The sequence below is a fragment of the Odocoileus virginianus genome, chromosome 18 (genome assembly GCF_023699985.2).
Source record: "Odocoileus virginianus isolate 20LAN1187 ecotype Illinois chromosome 18, Ovbor_1.2, whole genome shotgun sequence".
NCBI classification, from domain to species: Eukaryota; Metazoa; Chordata; class Mammalia; order Artiodactyla; family Cervidae; genus Odocoileus; species Odocoileus virginianus.
Window position 1 is genome coordinate 22,630,700 of NC_069691.1, and position 19,346 is coordinate 22,650,045.

Below are 19,346 nucleotides of genomic sequence, written 5' to 3' on the forward strand. Positions count from 1 at the left end.
TATAGCAGAAATTAACACAACACTCTCAATTATCTTCCAACTAAATTTTTTTTAATTTTAACAAAGTTGCTAAGAAAACAGATCTTAAACCTTCTCAACGTAAGGAAAAAAATCTGCATCTGTATGGTAATGGATGTTAACTAGACTTATTGATGATCATTTTGCAATACATACAAATACTGGGTCACTGTGTTGTATACCTGACAGTTGAAAAATCTTATATTCCTGAAATAAGCTTAACCTGGTTGGAAACATTATCTTTTTTGTATGCACACATATACATATAAATACACATATTGATACATGGCTGGATTCAGTTTGCCTTTTTTTTTTTTTTTTTAGGATTTTTGCATCTCAGCATGGCATTTATTTACCAAAACTATCTACCAAACCTGAGACTACACACACCTTATGGCTAGTAGTCTCACTAAGAAATGCGTATACACAAACATGTATACTAAGGACACTCATTAAGAATGTTCATAAGACCACTCACAAGAGCCAAAGCCTAGAAACAACCTAAGATCACCAGCAGAGTGGTAGCCTTCTCAATGGAGTATTATTTGGCAACGAGAAAGAATGAACTAAATGTAACACAGATGCATCTTACAAACATAACACTGAGGAGAAAAAAAGCCATACACAAAAGAAACACTACGTGTGAGTCAATTTAAAGTTCAGACACAAGCAAGAGTAAATCTACCAAGACACACGTTAAAGTAGGGTGATCCTGGGGAAGGAAGGACTGAGAAGGGACCGCAGCAGAAGCTTCTGGAAGCAACCAAAATACTCTCAATCTTGATCTGGGTTCTAGTTACATTACTTATTCAGTGTATAAAAATTCATTAAGCTGAGCATTCAGAGCTGTGCACTCTTCTTAGCTTATTATAAAAGATGAGACAGGGACTTTCCTAATGATCCAGTGGTTAAGAATCCACCTTCCAATTCAGGAGACTCGGGTTCAATCCCTGGTCAGGGAACTAAGATGCCACATGCCACGGAGCATCTAAGCCCATGCACAGTAACAAAAGATCCCGTTTGCCACAACTAAGACCCAACCCAGCCAATCAATGATGAAATAGACACCTAAAGATAAAAGTTTAAGTTCATTTTATGCACTATACCATAAAAAATATTTGAGAAAACCATAAGATCCATCAATAGGAAAAGGTTTTGAGTAGCTGCTACCTGGCCTTTGACCACTTATAGACCCCATGGCTGTCCAGCAGTGCTCCAGCCCTACCCAGGCTCTCACTGATCATCCACAGAGGCCTACAGGTCACAGACAGGTCCAGTGACGGTGTAAAAGGGAAAACTGCAGAGATTGGGATGGGGAAGGCAGATGAGCTCCAGGCTAAGGTAGTTTCTGTGAGCTCTTACACAAGAAAGTACAGACTTGAGGTTTTTACCAAGTGGTTATTCATCCTAAAAGGTACACACCAATACTAGCCCCATTTTACAGATGAGGAACTGAAGTATGGAGTGGTTGTGTGACTTGTCCAAGGTTGCAATGCTACAGCTGAGATTTGAACTTGGATCAGCAGACTATAGAGCCTGTGCTCTTTACCACCACCTACCCTGCCTCCCCCAGAAAGCTCTTATCTTAATTATCTCATAGAGAAATATTTTCACCTTATAGTCTTTCTCCTACCATCATCTAAATCCCATGATGCTCCCAGTTTCTTGTGCATTAATTTCTTCTTAAAGAATGAAGCCCATCTTCCTTAAAGCAAAAGTTATGTGTGATACTGAGGGAAGGCAGATCTCAATGTCAACAAACTCACCATTAATATAAACAGTCTCTTACGCATGGACCTGAAAGGTGTTTTCAATTTTTCATTCTTAGAGAAAAAAAAACAAGAAGACTATGCAGGACTTAGATCTATGCATCTATGTGCAACTATTTCTACAGAATAAATTCCTACAGGGGGACCTGCTGGAAGAAGGATCTGTACATTTTTTAAAGTGATATATATGGCCAAACTGCCCCAAAACTACACCAATCTATACTTCTAGCAATAATGTATAAAAACGCCTGTTCCTCTCTATTCATTAGAATTGGGCATTATCATTCTACTTACCTTTTGCAAAACTATTAAAAAGTTCTTACTGTTGTTTGAATTTACATTTCTTCTAAAATAAAACTTAGTTTAACAGTTTCTCAAAAAGTTAGAACATAAACTTGTCATATAACCCAGTAATTCCATTCTTAGGAATCCACTCCAAAGAAATAAAAATACATGTCCAGAGAACTACACACAAATGCTCATAGCAGCATTATTCACAATGGCATAAAAGTGGAAACAATCCAAATGTCCATCAACTGATGAATGGATCAATGAAATGCAGGATATTCCTACATGAAATATAATCTAGCCATAAAAAAAAATGAAGTACTCAGGAATGCCCCTGTGGTCCAGAGGTCAGGACTCCACGTTTTCATTGCCAAAGGTGCAGGTTCAATCCCTGGTTGGGGAACTAAGATCCCTGGAAGCCATGTGGTGTGGCAAAAAAATAACAGTAATGATAATTTTTAAAAGAGGATGAAGTATTGATACACACTACAACATGCATGAACATCAAAGAATACTGTAAGAAGTAAAAGAAGCCACTCATGAGTATGGGGTTTCTCTTTGGCGTTATCACCCCAAAGGGTGGGAGATGAAAAGATTCTGAAATTGATTGTAGTGATGACTGTGCAACTCTGTGAATATACCTAAAAACTACTGGGGACTTCCCTCGTGGTCCAGTGGTGAAGACTTCACCTTCCAATGCAGGGGGTGCGGGTTTGATCCCTGGTCAGGGTGCTAAGATCCCACATACCTCACAAACAAAAAATCAAACATAAAACAGAAGCTGTATTGTAACAAATTCAATAAAGACTTGTTCAAGTCAAATTCAAGCTTACATATAGTATATATTTATATATAGATGAATAGAAAAAAAAAATAAATCCCAGAAGGATAGAGACTAAACTATAGCAATAGTTTGCTCTGGGTTGTAAGATTACAGGGTCATGGATATTTTTCACAAGAGGAAAAAAAAAAAAAGATTTCATTGACCCCGTTGTTTATGGGCTTTCTTCTACTCAAGGTTGATAGCATGTGATTTCTTTACAAGGAACATGTATTACTGGTTTAATCACTTTAAAATTTTAAACAATGAATTTTATAACACCTTCAAAACTATTAAATTAAGACTTGACTCATGATATATATCATCAGTCTGATAAATTATACCATTCTTTCATGCATTCTGGCCCTTTTAAAAAAAATTAAGTAGTAGTGATTATTCTAGTCACTAAAAAGTCCCCAAATGAATGTGTCTCTGAAGTGACAACAGGACACTGGAGAGTACAAACTGTTTTAACTGAAACATTCCCGGGCAGGACAAACGCTACTGTGCAGGATAAAAGCGCCTGCTACAGAAGCTGAGGACGGAGTGGTCTGGCAGTGTTCCCCAAGACTGCAGACCCAGGGGGCCTCCGCCTGCCTCTGCAGACACGGAAGCAACACTAACTAGCTTTCTGAAAGCAATGCCCATGAGAAAGCCAGTGTTTTGTAGCAAGAACATTTGGAAGTGAGAGATATACTGAAAAAGGTACTGGACCATCAGAAGATGCCCAGAAAGCTTTGGGGTACAGCATTTAGCCACAGGACTAAACTACCAAAATCTAGAGGGGAAACAGCATACAAAGACTCAAAGAAAACGGAAAAACATTCTTTACAAATCTTTTGTTGAATGCCCCTTCACAAAGAAAATTAATTTTGAAATATGGGAATTTTATTCTAGAGTAAGTAAAACATTTAAACTGTATATATATTGCTCCTCTGTCCATTGGATTTTCAGGCAAGAATACTGGACTGGGTTACCATTTCCTACTCCAGGGAATCTTCCCAACCCAGGGATCAAACCCACGTCTCCTGTGTCTCCTGCACTGTAGGTGGATTTTTTACCTGCTAAGCCATATATATTGCTAACTAGTAACAAGTCTGTTTTTATTTTATTATTAATCATGTGCTGTGCTTAGTCACTCAGTTGTGTCCAACTCTTTGCAACCCCATGGGCTATATCCCACTAGGCTCTTCTGTCCATGGGGATTCTCCAGGCACGAATACTGGAGTGGGTTGCCATGCCCTTCTCCAGGGCATCTTCCCAACCCAGTGATCGAACCCAGGTCTCTCACATTGCAGGTGAATTCTTTACCATCTGAATCACCAGGGAACCTCAAGAATACTGGAGTGGGTGAGTGAGTGAGTGGTCACTCAGTTGTGTCCAACGCTTTGTGACCCCATGGACTGTAGCCTACTAGGCCTCTCTGTCCATGCGATTTCCCAGGCAAGAATACTGGAGTGAGTAGCCTATCCCTTCTCCAGGAGAACTTCCCGACCCAGGAATCGAACCAGGGTCTCCTGCATAGCAAGCAGATTCTTTACCAGCTGAGCTACCAGGGAAGCCCATATGAAATGCAAAAATGTAAACAGTACAGAAAACTATAAAGAGTATAAGTAAAGCTGCAATGGCAATTCTGGTTTTAAGTTTATGAAACAATGGAAAATTCAAATTGGCTTTTCACAGTCTGCCCCATCCTCCCCTCTAGTCACTCACACCACAGCTCCATCAACAATGCCCACCATCCAGTGGTGAATGTTATTAACAGTTTGTTTATATCCTTCTAAATAATGCCAATATATCTAAAAATGTAAACTGTAGGATTCTTGAGCTTAACTGTCTGCATTTAGTAAAAAGAGCATGGACTATAAATTAAACCGGTAAAGTGAGTACTCAATAAATGTAAAGAAATAAATGACACGACTTGTGTCTTGGCCTCCCTAGCCCTAGGTAAATGTGTTTCTTTTTAAAAAACTTTTAACACAATTTTTAAAGGTTACTGCATCTAAGTTACTGCAAAGTATGGACTAGATTCCCCATGTTGTACAATGCATCCCTGAGCCTGTTTTACACTCAATAGTTTGTACCTCGTCCTCCCTCACCTCTGGAGTGCCCCTCCCCCTCCACTGGTAACTGCTAGTTTTGTCCTGTGAGTCTGCTCCTTTTTCGTTATATTCACTAGTTTGTTGTATTTTTCAGATTTCACATATAAGTGATATCATACAGTATCTGTCTTTGTCTTATTTCACTTTGCATAATATCCTCCAAGTCCATCCACAGTGCTGCAAATGGCAAAATTTCATTCTTCTGTATGGCTGAATAGTATTTCACTGTACATACACATACATACACACACACACACTCTCTTATACATTCATCTGTTGATGACACAGTTTGCTTCCATATCTTGGCAATTGTAAATAATGCTGCTAGAAACATTGCAGTGCATGTATATCTGAATTAATGGGGTTTTGGGGGGTTTTTTTGGATATATACCCAGGAGTTAGGTAAATGTGTTTGAACTTCTCTGGATTATATGTATGAAAGATATATTAATATATACACACAGAATATGTATGCATGCATTAATACATATGCACAGAAAAAATTCAGGAAAGGCACAGACTAAACCTTAAAACTGGTTCTTCTCTGGGTTACAGAAGCTCAGGGCAGGGTCCTGTGATGACAAAAAGAATGCATGTGGCACTTCCCCGGTGGCACAGTGGGTAAGCATCCACCTGCCGACACAAGGGACACAGGTTTGCTCCTTGGTGTGGGAAGATTTCACACGCCGTGGAGCAACTAAGCCCATGAGCCACAACTACGGAGCTCGCATGCTGCAACTACTGAGGCCCATTTGCCTAGGGCCTGTGCTCTGCAATGAGAAGCCAAAACAATGAGAAGCCCATGCACAGCAATGAAGAGTAGCCCCTCTCGCCTGCATGCATCAATGAAGGCCCACCACAGCCAAAAATAACTAACTAAAGCATGGATTAAATTATAGTTTACTTCCAGGAGAGAAAATATAAAAAGACACACTCTTCTTGCTCATGTGTGGTCCAGATATTTTCAGAGAAAAGAAACACACAGTCCTCTCTGCTTACAGAATGTTCTCCTGCTGCTTTTTGATCTGGTGGTTATTATAATCAAGTGTTTCTCCTATCCTGACCAACATCCAAGAATTAGAGGGAAATGGTTAATAGTGAGTCATCCATTTACCCCCACAGACATTACATACCAACTTCTTCTCACTATTCAGATGAAGAGTAAGCAGAAAGCTATGAGTTGAAAAGAAGGGAGAACCTTGCTTCTGACCACGCAACTTTAAGATCCTCAAAGGTTTAACTAAAGTCAAAATATACATTTGAGTGGAAAAAGTCTAAAGTAAGTTGGACAGAGAATATTAAAATGTGTATTCTTTAGGTTATGAAGACACACTTAGCATATCTTTATAATGTAAACAATACCATGTCTGTGAAAGGTGCTAAAAATATAAAAAAGTTCCCATCTCACCTTATTCACCTTCCCCTAGCCCACTTCATGCCTAAAGATACTGTTCATTATTAAGTTTCTAACAAATGTGACATCTCTGGCTAAAATCCATTACACACATTTCTAACAGAGCGGAAAAATAATAGCATGAAACCACCAACAGCAGATTTCAATATCTCCTAACTAAACAAATCTGAGCTCTGAACTCTAATATGATTTACCAGATTTTTACAACATTAAATATTATTTTGTTTAAAACTTTAAAAAGACAAGCTAAAACTATCTCATGCTTTAAAAAGAATGTTCATGTCATTAGATTATTTACATTCAGAAAGTTTTCGCTTTTATAAAAACAAAAATTGGATTACAATATACAATGCATAGCCTCACATACCTGTTTGGAATACAAGTTCTTTCCCTCCTACACCTGCTGCCTCCAAGTTAATAAAAGCACGGATCAAGCTGGCCCAGGGGTGCTGGGTAATAAAACCATGACTGGCCTGAATGAGAAGAAAACAAATATTGGTTAAACCATCTTACATTATTGAAGTCTTTATTTTGCTGTTTTAAAAGATGGAACGTCTATGCTGATGAGGCAAAGAAAAAGAAAAAAATAGAACAATCATTTTTTTCAAAGGCAGGATCTAAAGACATCCTCTGTTGCTCTCCCTCTGCCTAATGGCCGTGTGCGATTTGCTCAGTGGAAAGTCACTCATCACAGAAGGCGGCCTCATTTCCATAAGTGAAGCCAAATAGCATCTTTAGTAAGTGTGAGCCTGTGCAAAAGAAAACGCAAAACAAAAGAAGGCACTATTCCTATGGTTGGGCACTCATGACATGTGCCTGCCTCAAAGCATCTCTGAAACTCTAGAAAACCTGAGGCAAATAATTATGCCAGAGAGCCCTTTAATGAATAAAACACTGACAAGATGATCTGTCCTAAGTTTTCAAAATTAAGCATGCATACATAAGTGGCTATCGATTTTTTTTTAAGCACTGCCTGTACGGTATTTCTTTCGCATGTCATTTTCTACTACTCCATCAAAACCCATGTGTTAGCTATTATTATTATTCTCATTGTCACTATTACTCAAGCCTAGTCTTTAAAATAGTGAAAGCTCACTTGCAAGACGTTCTCCTCAGCACCATTAAAGAGAAATATGACCGCATGATATAAGGCTTCTGAAGATGTCGACAAGACACGAAGGACTTCCAGCATCACTGAACAGCTAACTGCGTCATCGCTGGCACCTTTAAATCAGAAAAACAGATTTGCTTCTCAGATTTTAAAACCTTTACAGCACAAACCATCATGGCAAGAAATGGAGGCGGCATCACAACAGCTGCAGCGGCACAGCTCTGCCGTCGTCAGGTGAGAACCGCACCCACCAACAGCGACCCCCAGGACAGCGATCTTCAGTTTGCTCGCTGACTTACTCTCAGTATCTCCAACTGTGCCTGGTCCCACAGCAGTTGCTCAGTTAGCATTTGTCAACTAATCAACCTGAGGGGACCTAAAGCAATACTGAAAACTGCCATGCTCGTCACCAAAAGCAATTTAATTTATCCTTATTCTACATCCTCTGTAGTATCTTCACTTCTGGTTTCCTGTGTCATCTCCAACTGCCACCTACTCCTTTCCTGCTAGTTTTTCTGCCAAAATCATAAAAGCTGCAGATCACTCCACATTTAGAGGGGTCAGTTTGGATAATGTAGCAATATTTTAAAAGTTTCTCCAAGGGGATCGTGTGATGGAAAAATACAAAGAAGACACCTAATAAGAAAGGAAAGGGGATTAATGACCAAAGTATTAATAATATCCCTGGTCTAAGAATTGATAAAACAGAGGACCTTATCAAATCACTTAACCTCTTGATTCAGAAACTTTAGCTATTAAGCAAAGGTGACTATAAGGGTGACTTTTGTACTTAGACACTTTTAAAAGTACCATAATAGGTAATTAAAGAAACTAACTGGATATTCTGATATTGTCAGCATGCTCAGTCATGTCTGACTCTGTGTGACCCCATGGACTGTAAGCCCGCCAGGCTCCTCTATCCATGGGATTTTCCAGGCAAGAATACAGGAATCGGTTGCCATTTCCTACTCCAATTTGCTGGTATTAAGGAATTACTACTAAGGTTTTCAGTGAGGTAATTCATGGTATTATGAGCATGTCAAAAAAAGAGTTCTTATCTTTCAATGATACAGCCCAAAATATCTACAGAGGAGCTGATATACCTGAGATCTGCTTCAAAATAGTCAAGGGGAGGCGGTGGGGGAGTACAGAAAAAACAAGATTGAACTGTTGAAGCTGGGTGACAGGAACACTCAGGTTCATTAAACTATTCTTTTTGTATACACTTGAAATTTTCCATAATGAAAAGTTTAAAGAATAATCAAAGTAAACAGACACAGTAATAACCCAGGCAACAGCATTTCTGGGTTTACATACTGGGAGGCAGGGTGCTACAGAGGTTAGTGTAGGTTTTGGAGTAAGAAAGACTTGGATGTAAATTCTAGCTCTGCCCCTTTTCTCCTTCCTGGACTGGAGGGCAAATTAATGACACCTACTCCCAGATGTGCTGTGAGGATGACAAAGCAATGTAGAGTGTCCAGTGTGTGTGTGGTAGGCATTCAGTGTCAGTTTTCCCTTCTTTTCTCTACACATTTATGGGCTGCTTTGCAGCCAGCTAAAGTGTTTGTTTTGGTGTTACTCAATTCAAGACGGCATTCCTGCTTGAGAAGAAACTACCTGTTAGCTATGCTTGTCTTAGTAGTGATTACTGGACAGTAATTTAATCAAAGTGAAACAAAGTAATAATTACCTCATTACTATCGAGCAGGAAGTACATGTAGCTATCAATAAAAAGTGCCATCTTTCAAGAACCAAATGAAATAAATGGTCTTTAACTTTGAGACTGTGAGTTACTTTAAAATAAAAAGCAGTAAAAGTTTTCTTTATTCAAAGGAAGACAAATGGAAGTTGAAAGATACATATCTCTATAGGGTGGATTAAAAGTTAAACTGTACTTTTATCATCTATTTTAATAGCTCTGGTGTCTAAGAACAAACCTAGAGAAGGGTCAGACGTCTTTAAGAAAGACAAGGAAAGTTAGAGGACAGTATCAAAAGGGCTGGATGCTTAACCAACATCCCTTTCCATTTAGAATTAACATTGAAACTGCAGCCACCTCCAGAATAACAGCCTGGAACTATGCAAACCCAACAAGGTATTTAAGGCCTCTCTGTGGGTAACATTACTCCTAACTGGTATCAGTTCCTAAGTTTCAGATATCTTGCTGAGAAATACTCTTAAAAAATACTCATACTTCAATTTGTTCATCCACTAAAAAAAATTTAGGTGATAGTCTATTTTATAAAATGTCTTTAAAACTATCTTTAACAATTTATTAATGACAGAAACTTCCCTGAGATTGTTGGCATGGGTATCCTTACAAAATTTTAGTTAAAAATGGGTTCCAGTAACCAAATGATCCCATCCTTATGCCTGGACTCCATATATGATTTCTAACATTTAGCACTGTTTCTGACACTTGTATAGACATCTTTCTTATATAATGCTCTTAAATAATCATGGCGTTAATTTGTCCCTTCCTAGATTTTAAGCATCACAACAGTAAGCAAAGGGTGATGCTTATTACTGCTTTGAATTGGACATAAAAGACCACTAATTTCCCCAACACAAAAAGGTATTTCTGACTTTGTAAAAAAACATGAGTGCCCGCTGATTTTTTAAAAAGCATGTTACATTCTAAATGCAACTGGCAAGATTTCCAACTAAAGATATCCTAGTATGAAAAATTTTATCAAGCACATAAATTTTATTTTAGACTTTGTATAACTCTGCATGTTTACATTGAGCCTGGTTTAAGTTTAAACATTCTGGAAGAACCTAATATTAAATAAATACTAATAACAAAAAAAGGATTTTTCATGCCAGTTGCTAGTCTACTGTTTCACTCATATTTAATCCTCACTTAATCCTCTAAGCAATACCATTAAGAAAGTACTATTATATCTCTATTTTTCTGATCAGAAACTGAGGAAAGAAGAGGTTAGGTAGTTTGCCAAAGGGAGTGTTAACTACATCCTAATACTCCCCTTTCTTTCAAATACAGCTAAAAGAACCGACTAGTCAGAAAACCCAGGTCCAGGCCCTGTCTAAGATCAGTGGTGGTCAGCTAAGTGTATACCTATGTTAAATGAGGGGACTGAACCAGACGCCATCTCACTGTAAAATGCTATTTTCTATTCTTCCCTATGTACATTCCCTAGCTACTGAAAACCTTTTTCTGAGGAATCTTACTTTAAAAAACTGAGGTTGAATTTAGGAGCTATTCATTCAACAAATATTTATTGTTTCAGGCCCTGTCCTAAACATCAAGTACTCTATTTTGGTAAACTATTTTCAGGGCAAGATTTATGGATTAATAATCAAAGAGCTCTAACAATATGGCATCCCCAATGGACCAAAATTCTCACTTAACAGGTCAAAAGAAAATGCTAGGAGAATCAGTCTCCAATTACATGTCCCTTGAAGGCCAAGACTGTTCCTTAATCCCATATCCCCAGAGCCTAGCACAACACCTAGCTGAGTAAACACTTGAAGGGGCAGAACCTAACTCCAGGACTCAAGAACACACACTGGTAACAATGGTAAGGCTATTTCAGTCTGGTAGAAACACTCGATACCCTGTAGCTGGGCTGCTGGCACTAATGTTTAAATATTAAGTAAATAAAGCACCTGAGAGAATACTAAAAGGTAGAATCTTAAACAAAATTATACTATTCTAATTATCCTGTCTTCCACCACAATGAAAAAAAGGGTTTGTCTCAGAAAATGGTGTCCCACAATTGCTCAAGCAGTTTGGAGTTAACCAACTTTTTGGGCTATGAGGACCTCAAAATGACCAAAAAACAGGCACATACCTGGTGAGTTTGCCACTGAGTCAAAATGACAGTTAGCCAGGACAGCATGCTGGGCTCCATCTCTGGGTTCCAGCTTTACCACAACATTGGTAATGTTGTCATAGTAGCTTGTAAACCCTCCCAAGAAGTCAATGCTAAAGGAGCCTGTGGGCCGTTGTACATCTACTGAAATCTTGTGAAGGCTGTTGCTTTGAACTTCAATCAGTTTAATCTGTTCCAAAAGGTAATGTACTGTCAGAATTTCATTTTCTGGACTTCCTGTAGTCCTGGGGCCAATGGATGTTATATGTTCAAGATAATCCCTGGAAGCAACGAAAAGAAGCATGATGACAGGGCGTGCTGGCTGAAAACTAACACTTAGAGCAACTTTCCCTCCACACTGCCCCTACCCAAAAGACAAGTTCTTTGACATAAAACAAGTTCTTCTCACACAAAAAAGGCTGCCTTTAGTATTTCAGGTAACATGTGAAAATCACTTGCTAAGTTCCATCACTTTTTTTGCCTTCCATGAATTCATCCCTTCAGTTTTCTCCACCCACACCACTCCCAACTTCTCCCAACACCCACACAGAATCAATACAAGGACCAGGGAGTTTATTCAAAATGGGTAACTGCCGATGGCTAGATGGGAAAGCATACAACTTTATTTTGTCATACTCTGGAGGGTTACTGACTCTGGGTTACTGATTCTAAGCAGCAGAAACCAATGAGCAAAGACAATTTAGTCAAGAGGTTAAATAAGCAAAGAAAAACTTTTGATTTTGAAGAATGGACTCAGTCTTGCCAGTGTGCACAGAGGGCCTAGTAACTTCAATTCAGGGTAAACCAACTCTACCCCTAAAACAAACAGAATTTTTTTTTTTTTTTTTTGTCTTTTCATTGCATGGGGTGGAGGTGTGTTTCAGGAAGCCTTTAAAAAAATAAGCTTCCAGTGCTTTGTACTTAAAAGTTTTTTGAAACACAATAGTTGTTGAAAACTCTGCAAGCATATGATTTTATGAGCTTTGGTTTTTACACTTAGGTTTTTACACTACCTCTGACTTAATTCACGTTTTCTGGCATACTTAAAAGAAAACAATGAGCAAAGTTTTAGTTAAAACTTGTTTTTAATTAAAACAAACAAACAAAAAAACCTGACACAGAAGGACAAGCTCCAGGAATCTCAGAAGTTCTGAAACTGTAAAACTGTGAATGTGCCGTGTTCCAGAGAAAGCCTCCATAGCGCTCAAATTTGAGACCTGTGACCTTAAAAACTTAGATCACTGCATTATTCCCTTCCGAACCCTCCCCGAAAACCTAACTGGGTTCACAAATTTCACAGCTTTTCGTTTGTAGAGCAGGAAGCCAAGTAAAAAGTGTAAGTTGCTCTGAGAGACGGGGGACGACTAACAACCAGAAAGTGGGTGGAAAAGCCGACGTAATCGCCCTGACTACCAGCAACACGAGCTTAACAGGGGACAACGCGAGCCCCGCGTCCCTTAAATTGTACCTCCAGACAGGGGATGCGCGAGGCCACGCTCACACCACCCCACATGCAGCCGGACAGGGCGGGCGAGCCCGGGCGGTCCCGCGGGGGCAGGCACACTCAGGTGAGGTGCCCCGGGTCGAAAAGGAAAGCACCGGCCCGATGAGAGCCGCATTACCTGGCTTGGTGCGCATCGAACTCTCCCCGGCGGCCGACAGCGGCCCCGCGGAGCACGAGCTGCTGCAGCGAGAGCTGCACAAGCGCCCGCAGCGCGAGCAGGTAGAGCGCTAGCCCCAGCGCGGCGCGCGCCTCAGACAGTCCAGTCCCCGCGCGCCGGCTCGCGCCGCCACCGCTCCCCTCCCCGCTCCGCTTCCGCGTCCTTGCGCCGCCGCCGCCGCCGCCGCTGCACGCGTCCGCCAGGGGCTCCTGCACCAGGGCCTCCCTCTCCGGCTGCTGCGCGGCCGCCGGGCCGTCCCGGCGCTCCCCTCCGATGCGGTGCCGCCTCACGGCCCCCGACTCCGAACCCCACTCCATGGCCACGAGAATCAGCAGCCAGCCCAACCGCCCCGGCCCGCGACAGCTCTGGGAGCCGCGGCGGCGGCCGCAGCGCCTCCTAGTGAGCGGACGGAAACTGCAGAGGGCCAAACTTCTTCTGATTGGCCGGTCCCGCGACGCCGCGCCTCAGGTTCTTTGGGCAGATTGCCTGAGGCTGAGAGGCAGGGCCCACACCCGATTGGGTGTGATGGGTGTGCCTTCTTATGCAGGGCTTCCCTGCCAGGTATTGGGACACAGATTAATAAATGGAAAGATAACCATAAACTTGGAAACGTGAGAAAAGAGACTGCTTTTTTCCATTTATTTTTATTGGAGGCTAATTACTTTACAATATTGTAGTGGTTTTTGTCATACATTGACATGCATTAAAAGACTGCACGAGGGTCATCATTTATGCTTCATGAAGGCAATGGCCCAGCTTGCGCAGGGAGCATTAGAACAGGCTCTGAAAAAAGGAGGCTCCTGGCTCTTCTGACTAGAAATAGGACTGCACAGAGGAGGCCTAGCCTCATGCTTACACGTACTGTGATCTAATCACAGATCATCATAACCATGTGAGGTAGCCACTGTCTCCATTTAACAGACTAAGAAAAATAATAGCTATTATTTCTTGAATACCTGCCATGAGCCAAGGACTGTGTTAAGTGCTTTAATACACTATCTCATTTGGTTCTCACAAGAATCCTGAAAAGAAAGTATTTTTATTCCCACTTATTAGCTAAAGAACTTATAGGTAAACAGATGAAGGGCTTAAATCTAATTTAGTGGGCTCCCAAAACAACCTATTGCTTATGGCACTCTGGAAAGGAAGGTTTAGAAAAGTATTCCTCTCTCCATGTCACCCTGTGGGGGATGAGGTAGAGCCTTGGTTTTAGAGCAGATCCTAGTGAGCATCTAGTGTTCTTCCTGCGTGCTGCTGCAAGGAGCCTGTCTGCTTCAGAGCTCCGCATCTCCAACATGGAGTTGCTGCAGTACCCTGTCTGTTAACCTAGAGACCAACTGGGAAAGTGCAGTACCTGGCTGGCCTGCTCCTGCCAGCCACTTAGGCCCACTTGAGACCAGGGCACTCCTTATTCCCAATTCTCCAGTCACACTGACCTTTCAAAGTCCTTCCTGCTCACCATCTGTCCTTCTGCAGAGGATCTTTTCCCATGCTGAGTTGTCTAGAATGTTATTCCTTCCCCTCACTGCCTTGTTTTAACTCCTGTTTCTCCTTCAAGTCTAAGCTTAAGTGGAACTTCCTCAAGCAAGAACCTCCTAATCTAATGAATCCAGTTTCCTCTAACTGTAAGATGTCATGGCTCAGATCATGAACTCCTTATTATTGCCAAATTAAGACTGAAATTGAAGAAAGTGGGGAAAACCACTAGACCGCTCATGTATGACCTAAATCAAATCCCTTATGATTATACAGTGGAAGTGAGAAACAGATTTAAGGGACTAGATCTGATAGAGTGCCTGGTGAATTATGGAAGGAGGTTCGCGACATTGTACAAGAGACAGGGATCAAGACCATCCCCAAGAAAAAGAAATGCAAAAAAAGCAAAATGGCTCTCTGAGGAGGCCTTACAAATAGCAGTGAAAAGAAGAGAAGCGAAAAGCAAAGGAGAAAAGGAAAGATATAAGCATCTGAATGCAAAGTTCCAAAGAATAGCAATGAGAGATAAGAAAGCCTTCCTCAGCGATCAATGCAAAGAAATAGAGGAAAACAATAAAATGGGAAAGACTAGAAATCACTTCAAGAAAATTAGAGAAACCAAGGGAATATTTCATGCAAAGATGGGCTCAATAAAGGACAGAAATGGTATGGACCTAACAGAAGCAGAAGATATTAAGAAGAGGTGGCAAGAATACACAGAGAACTGTACAAAAAGACCTTCATGACCCAGATAATCACAATGGTGTGATCACACACCTAGAGCCAGACATCCTGGAATGTGAATTCAAGTGGGCCTTAGGAAGCATCACTATGAACAAAGCTAGTGGAGGTGATGGAATTCTAGTTGAGCTATTTCAAATCCTGAAAGATGATGCTGTGAAAGTGCTGTACTCAATATGCCAGCAAATTTGGAAAACTCAGCAGTGGCCACAGGACTGGAAAAGGTCAGTTTTCATTCCAATCCCAAAGAAAGGCAATGCCAAAGAATGCTGCCAAACTACCACACAGTTGCACTCATCTCACACGCTAGTAATGCTCAAAATTCTCCAAGCCAGGCTTCAGCAATATATGAACCGTGAACTTCCAGATGTTCAATCTGGTTTTAGAAAAGCAGGGGAACCATAGATCAAATTGCCAACATCTGCTGGATCATCGAAAAACCAAGAGAGTTCCAGAAAAACATCAATTTCTGCTTCATTGACTATGCCAAAGCCTTTGACTGTGTGGATCACAATAAACTAGGGAAAATTCTGAAAGAGATGGGAATACCAGACCACCTGCCCTGCCTCTTGAGAAGCCTGTATGCAAGTCAGGAAGCAATAGTTAGAACTGGGCATGGAACAACAGACTGGTCCAAATAGGAAAAGGAATACGTCAAGGCTGTATATTGTCACCCTGCTTATTTAACTTATATGCAGAGTACATCATGAGAAATGCTGGGCTGGAGGAAGCACAAGCTGGAATCAAGATTGCCAAGAGAAATATCAATAACCTCAGATATGCAGATGACACCACCCTTATGGCAGAAAGTGAAAAGCAACTAAAGAGCCTCTTGGTAAAAGTGAAAGAGGAGAGTGAAAAAGTTGGCTTAAAGCTCAACATTCAGAAAACGAAGATCATGGCATCTGGTCCCATCACTTCATGGAAAATAGATAGGGAAACAGTGGAAACAGTGGCTGAGTTTATTTTTCTGGGCTCCAAAATCACTGCAGACGGTGACGGCAGCCATGAAATTAAAAGACACTTACTCCTTGGAAGGAAAGTTATGACCAACCTAGATGGCATATTAAAAAGCAGAGACATTACTTTGCCTACAAAGGTCCATCTAGTCAAGGCTATGGTTTTTCCAGTAGTCATTTTTGGATGTGAGAGTTGGACTGTAAATAAAGCTGAGCGCTGAAGCATTGATGCTTTTGAACTGTGGTGTTGGAGAAGACTCTTGAGAGTCCCTTGAATTGCAAGGAGATCCAACCAGTCCATCCTAAAGGAGATCAGTCCTGGGTGTTCGTTGGATGGACTGATGCTAAAGCTGAAACTCCAATACTTTGGCCACCTGATGCGAAGAGATGACTCATTTGAAAAGACCCTGATGCTGGGAAAAATTGACGGCAGGAGGAGAAGGAGATGAGAGAGGATGAGATGGTTGGATGGCATCACCGACTCCATGGACATGGGTTTGAGTAAACTCCAGGAGTTGGTGATGGACAGGGAGGCCTAGCATGCTGCGGTTCATAGGGTCACAAAGAGTCAGACACAACTGAGTGACTGAACTAAATTAAACAGCTCCCTGTATGCATGTAATTATTTAGTATCTTCCTCATTATACTGTAAGCTCCATGAAGGCAGGAATCATATCTGGCTTTGCTCACCATTTTATTTCCTTCTTTTAACACAAAACATGAAACGCAGTATGTTGTCAATAAATATTTCTTGATTGTGTGAATAAATGAAATCAAAACAGTTTTATGGCAGAAGCATAATTTTAGATCAATAAGATCCTTTTTAGTCTTTAAGACCCATGAGACCAAAGACAACGTCTATCTTATTTCTTTGTTACTGTGTCCCCAGTGCTTAGCCCTGTGCCCAGCCCATGGTCATTGCTCAATACATATTTACTGAATGAGGAAATGAGTATGTATTGTCCTTTGTAAGAACCAGCTCTCTTGCTGTCTTGTCTCCTTCTAAAAAGTCAGCATTTCCATTGTCTTTAGAAGGTAAGACCTCAGAAGTGCCTCTATCCAGTGCAGAACAACAAGATGTGAAGATCTCTAGTTCCTAGGGGTAGGGCTCAAACATCTCGTGGTCTTTTAAACTTTACACTGTGACTTGCTGAGCTGGGTGGATGTCAGAAAACCTAGGGATAAGTTCTACCTCTCAGGAGCTGTGTTACAACTTAAGTTGTTTGAGCTTTCTTTTCCTGAACACATAATGTTTGCTAAGCATTTCTGACAATATTCCATGGGAGGCAATGTACCATAGTAGAAAAAAAGCCTGTTTGTCAGTCAAATAGAACTGATCAGTGGAGCTGACTCAATTCATCTGGCCTGACAGACAGTTATGTTATTTTTTTTAATGTGTCCCTTTATGACAAAGTGAGTTAAACCAACTTGCCGGGAATTGAGAGTCCCAAGTCCCCGTTTCACCATCTCTCCATTATTTCCTATTAACCTGGCCAAGGCGAGTGGAAGGGCATGCCACTTGTCAGGTTTCAGGTGAATTGCCAGTCTCTGTCTTCCACAGAGGTCATCTCATGGCCTGTGTACCTCCTTCCTTGGAAGAGGGGTTAATGGGGGCATATGGTAGAAGTTCTCTGGGACTGACTTTAACATCGAGGGAAGTGCCAAGCCAAGAGGTGAAAAGAGAATCCAAACCATTTGCAAAAGACAGAGCAGATGTCAGAGGCTAACACAGGATCAAAGACTGAGAAATCAAGAACAGTGATTCCAAAGGCAAAAGAGATCTTTGATAAATACTGTAGATAGGTCCTATCGCTACAACAACAGGATTAGATGTACTCAAGGTGGTGTGAGGATGGGTCAACTATGTCTAAACATGCAGGAATAGGGCTATGCCAAGGTTCAGGAGACACCATTAGTTTGTTTTCTGGTTTGTTTATTTGGGGCTCAGAGGGCAGGTTTAGGTCCCATCAGGTTTAAGAGAGGGCCTCAGGGTGCTAACAGGCGATTGGTCTTCCCAATTATTCCACTCTGCAAGGGAACATTTGAGAGCTGGTGACAATGGTCAGCTGCAGGAAGCACCTGCAATAAGCCAGGCAGCCTGGGAGCTAACAGTGCTGGTGGAAAAGAGCTCTCTCAAGGGCACAGAAGCCAGATCTGCAAATCTCCCTTTGTTCAGAGTTTTTCTACCCCCATGAGCTGAGCTGTCCCTGAAGCCTAGGAAGAGGGTGATAGTACACCATTCATACCTCCCCTTCAAGCTCCAGGCCGGTCCCTCCTGTTCTGTAGTGTCCTGTCACTGGTGGCCACACAGGAGAGAGAAAACCAGTCCAGTTGCATTATAGCTGAAGCCACCATGTCCAGTTACTTTTTTCCATGGCCAATTGGAAAGGAGATGCTCTAATTTTGGAAGAACCTATATTTGACTAAAAAGGCCTTTTGAACGGGCAGAAGACCTAAGGAGACATTTCTCCAAAGAAGAAATACAGATGGCCAATAGACGTATGAAAAGATGCTCCACATCACTAATTATGAGAGAAATGCAAATCAAAACTACAATAAGGTATCACCTTACACCAATCAGAATGGCCATCTTAAAAAGTCTACAAATAATAAATGCTGGCGAGAAGGAGAAAAGGGAACCCTCCTACACTATTGATGGGAATCTAAGTTGGTGCAGCCGTTGTGGAAAACAGTATGGAGGCTCCTCAGAAAACTAAAAATAGAATTATCATATGATCCAGCAATCCCACTCCTGGGCATATATCCAGACAAAACCATGACTCAAAAAGAGATATGCACTGCTATGTTCATAACAGCACAATTCACAACAGCCAAGCCATGGAAACAACCTGAACGTTCATCAACAAGAGGAATGGATGAAAAAGCTGTGGCATATGCATACAATGGAATACTACTCAGTCATAAAAAAGAACAAAATACAGCCATTTACAACATGGATGCAACTAGAGATTGTCATACTAAGTGAATAAGTCAGAAAGAAAAAGACAAATACTGTATGATATCACTTATATATGGAACCTAAAATATGATACAAATGAACCTATCTATGAGAAACAGAATAAGGGACATAGAGAATAGACTGGTGACTGCCAATGGGAGGGAAATAGGAGAGTGTAAGAGTGGGTGAGAG

At 41.1% G+C, this 19,346-nt stretch overlaps 1 protein-coding gene across 2 annotated transcripts in view; it reads right to left on the minus strand.

Annotated features, from left to right (window-relative positions):
• Positions 1 to 13,419, minus strand: part of ERMP1 (endoplasmic reticulum metallopeptidase 1) — a 54,298-nt gene extending 40,879 nt beyond the window's left edge. Inside the window, exons 1-4 of one of the 2 annotated variants that reach the window (XM_070480453.1) lie at positions 12,981 to 13,419; positions 11,338 to 11,639; positions 7,508 to 7,635; positions 6,779 to 6,884 (exon numbers count right to left, since the gene is read on the minus strand). In XM_070480453.1, coding sequence (XP_070336554.1) covers positions 6,779 to 6,884; positions 7,508 to 7,635; positions 11,338 to 11,639; positions 12,981 to 13,336 — 892 coding nt within the window. In that variant the 5' untranslated portion in view covers positions 13,337 to 13,419. The remainder of the gene's footprint in view (positions 1 to 6,778; positions 6,885 to 7,507; positions 7,636 to 11,337; positions 11,640 to 12,980) is intronic. The other variant, XM_020904592.2, reaches the window with a different exon arrangement.
• Positions 13,420 to 19,346: the final 5,927 nt, after the last annotated feature.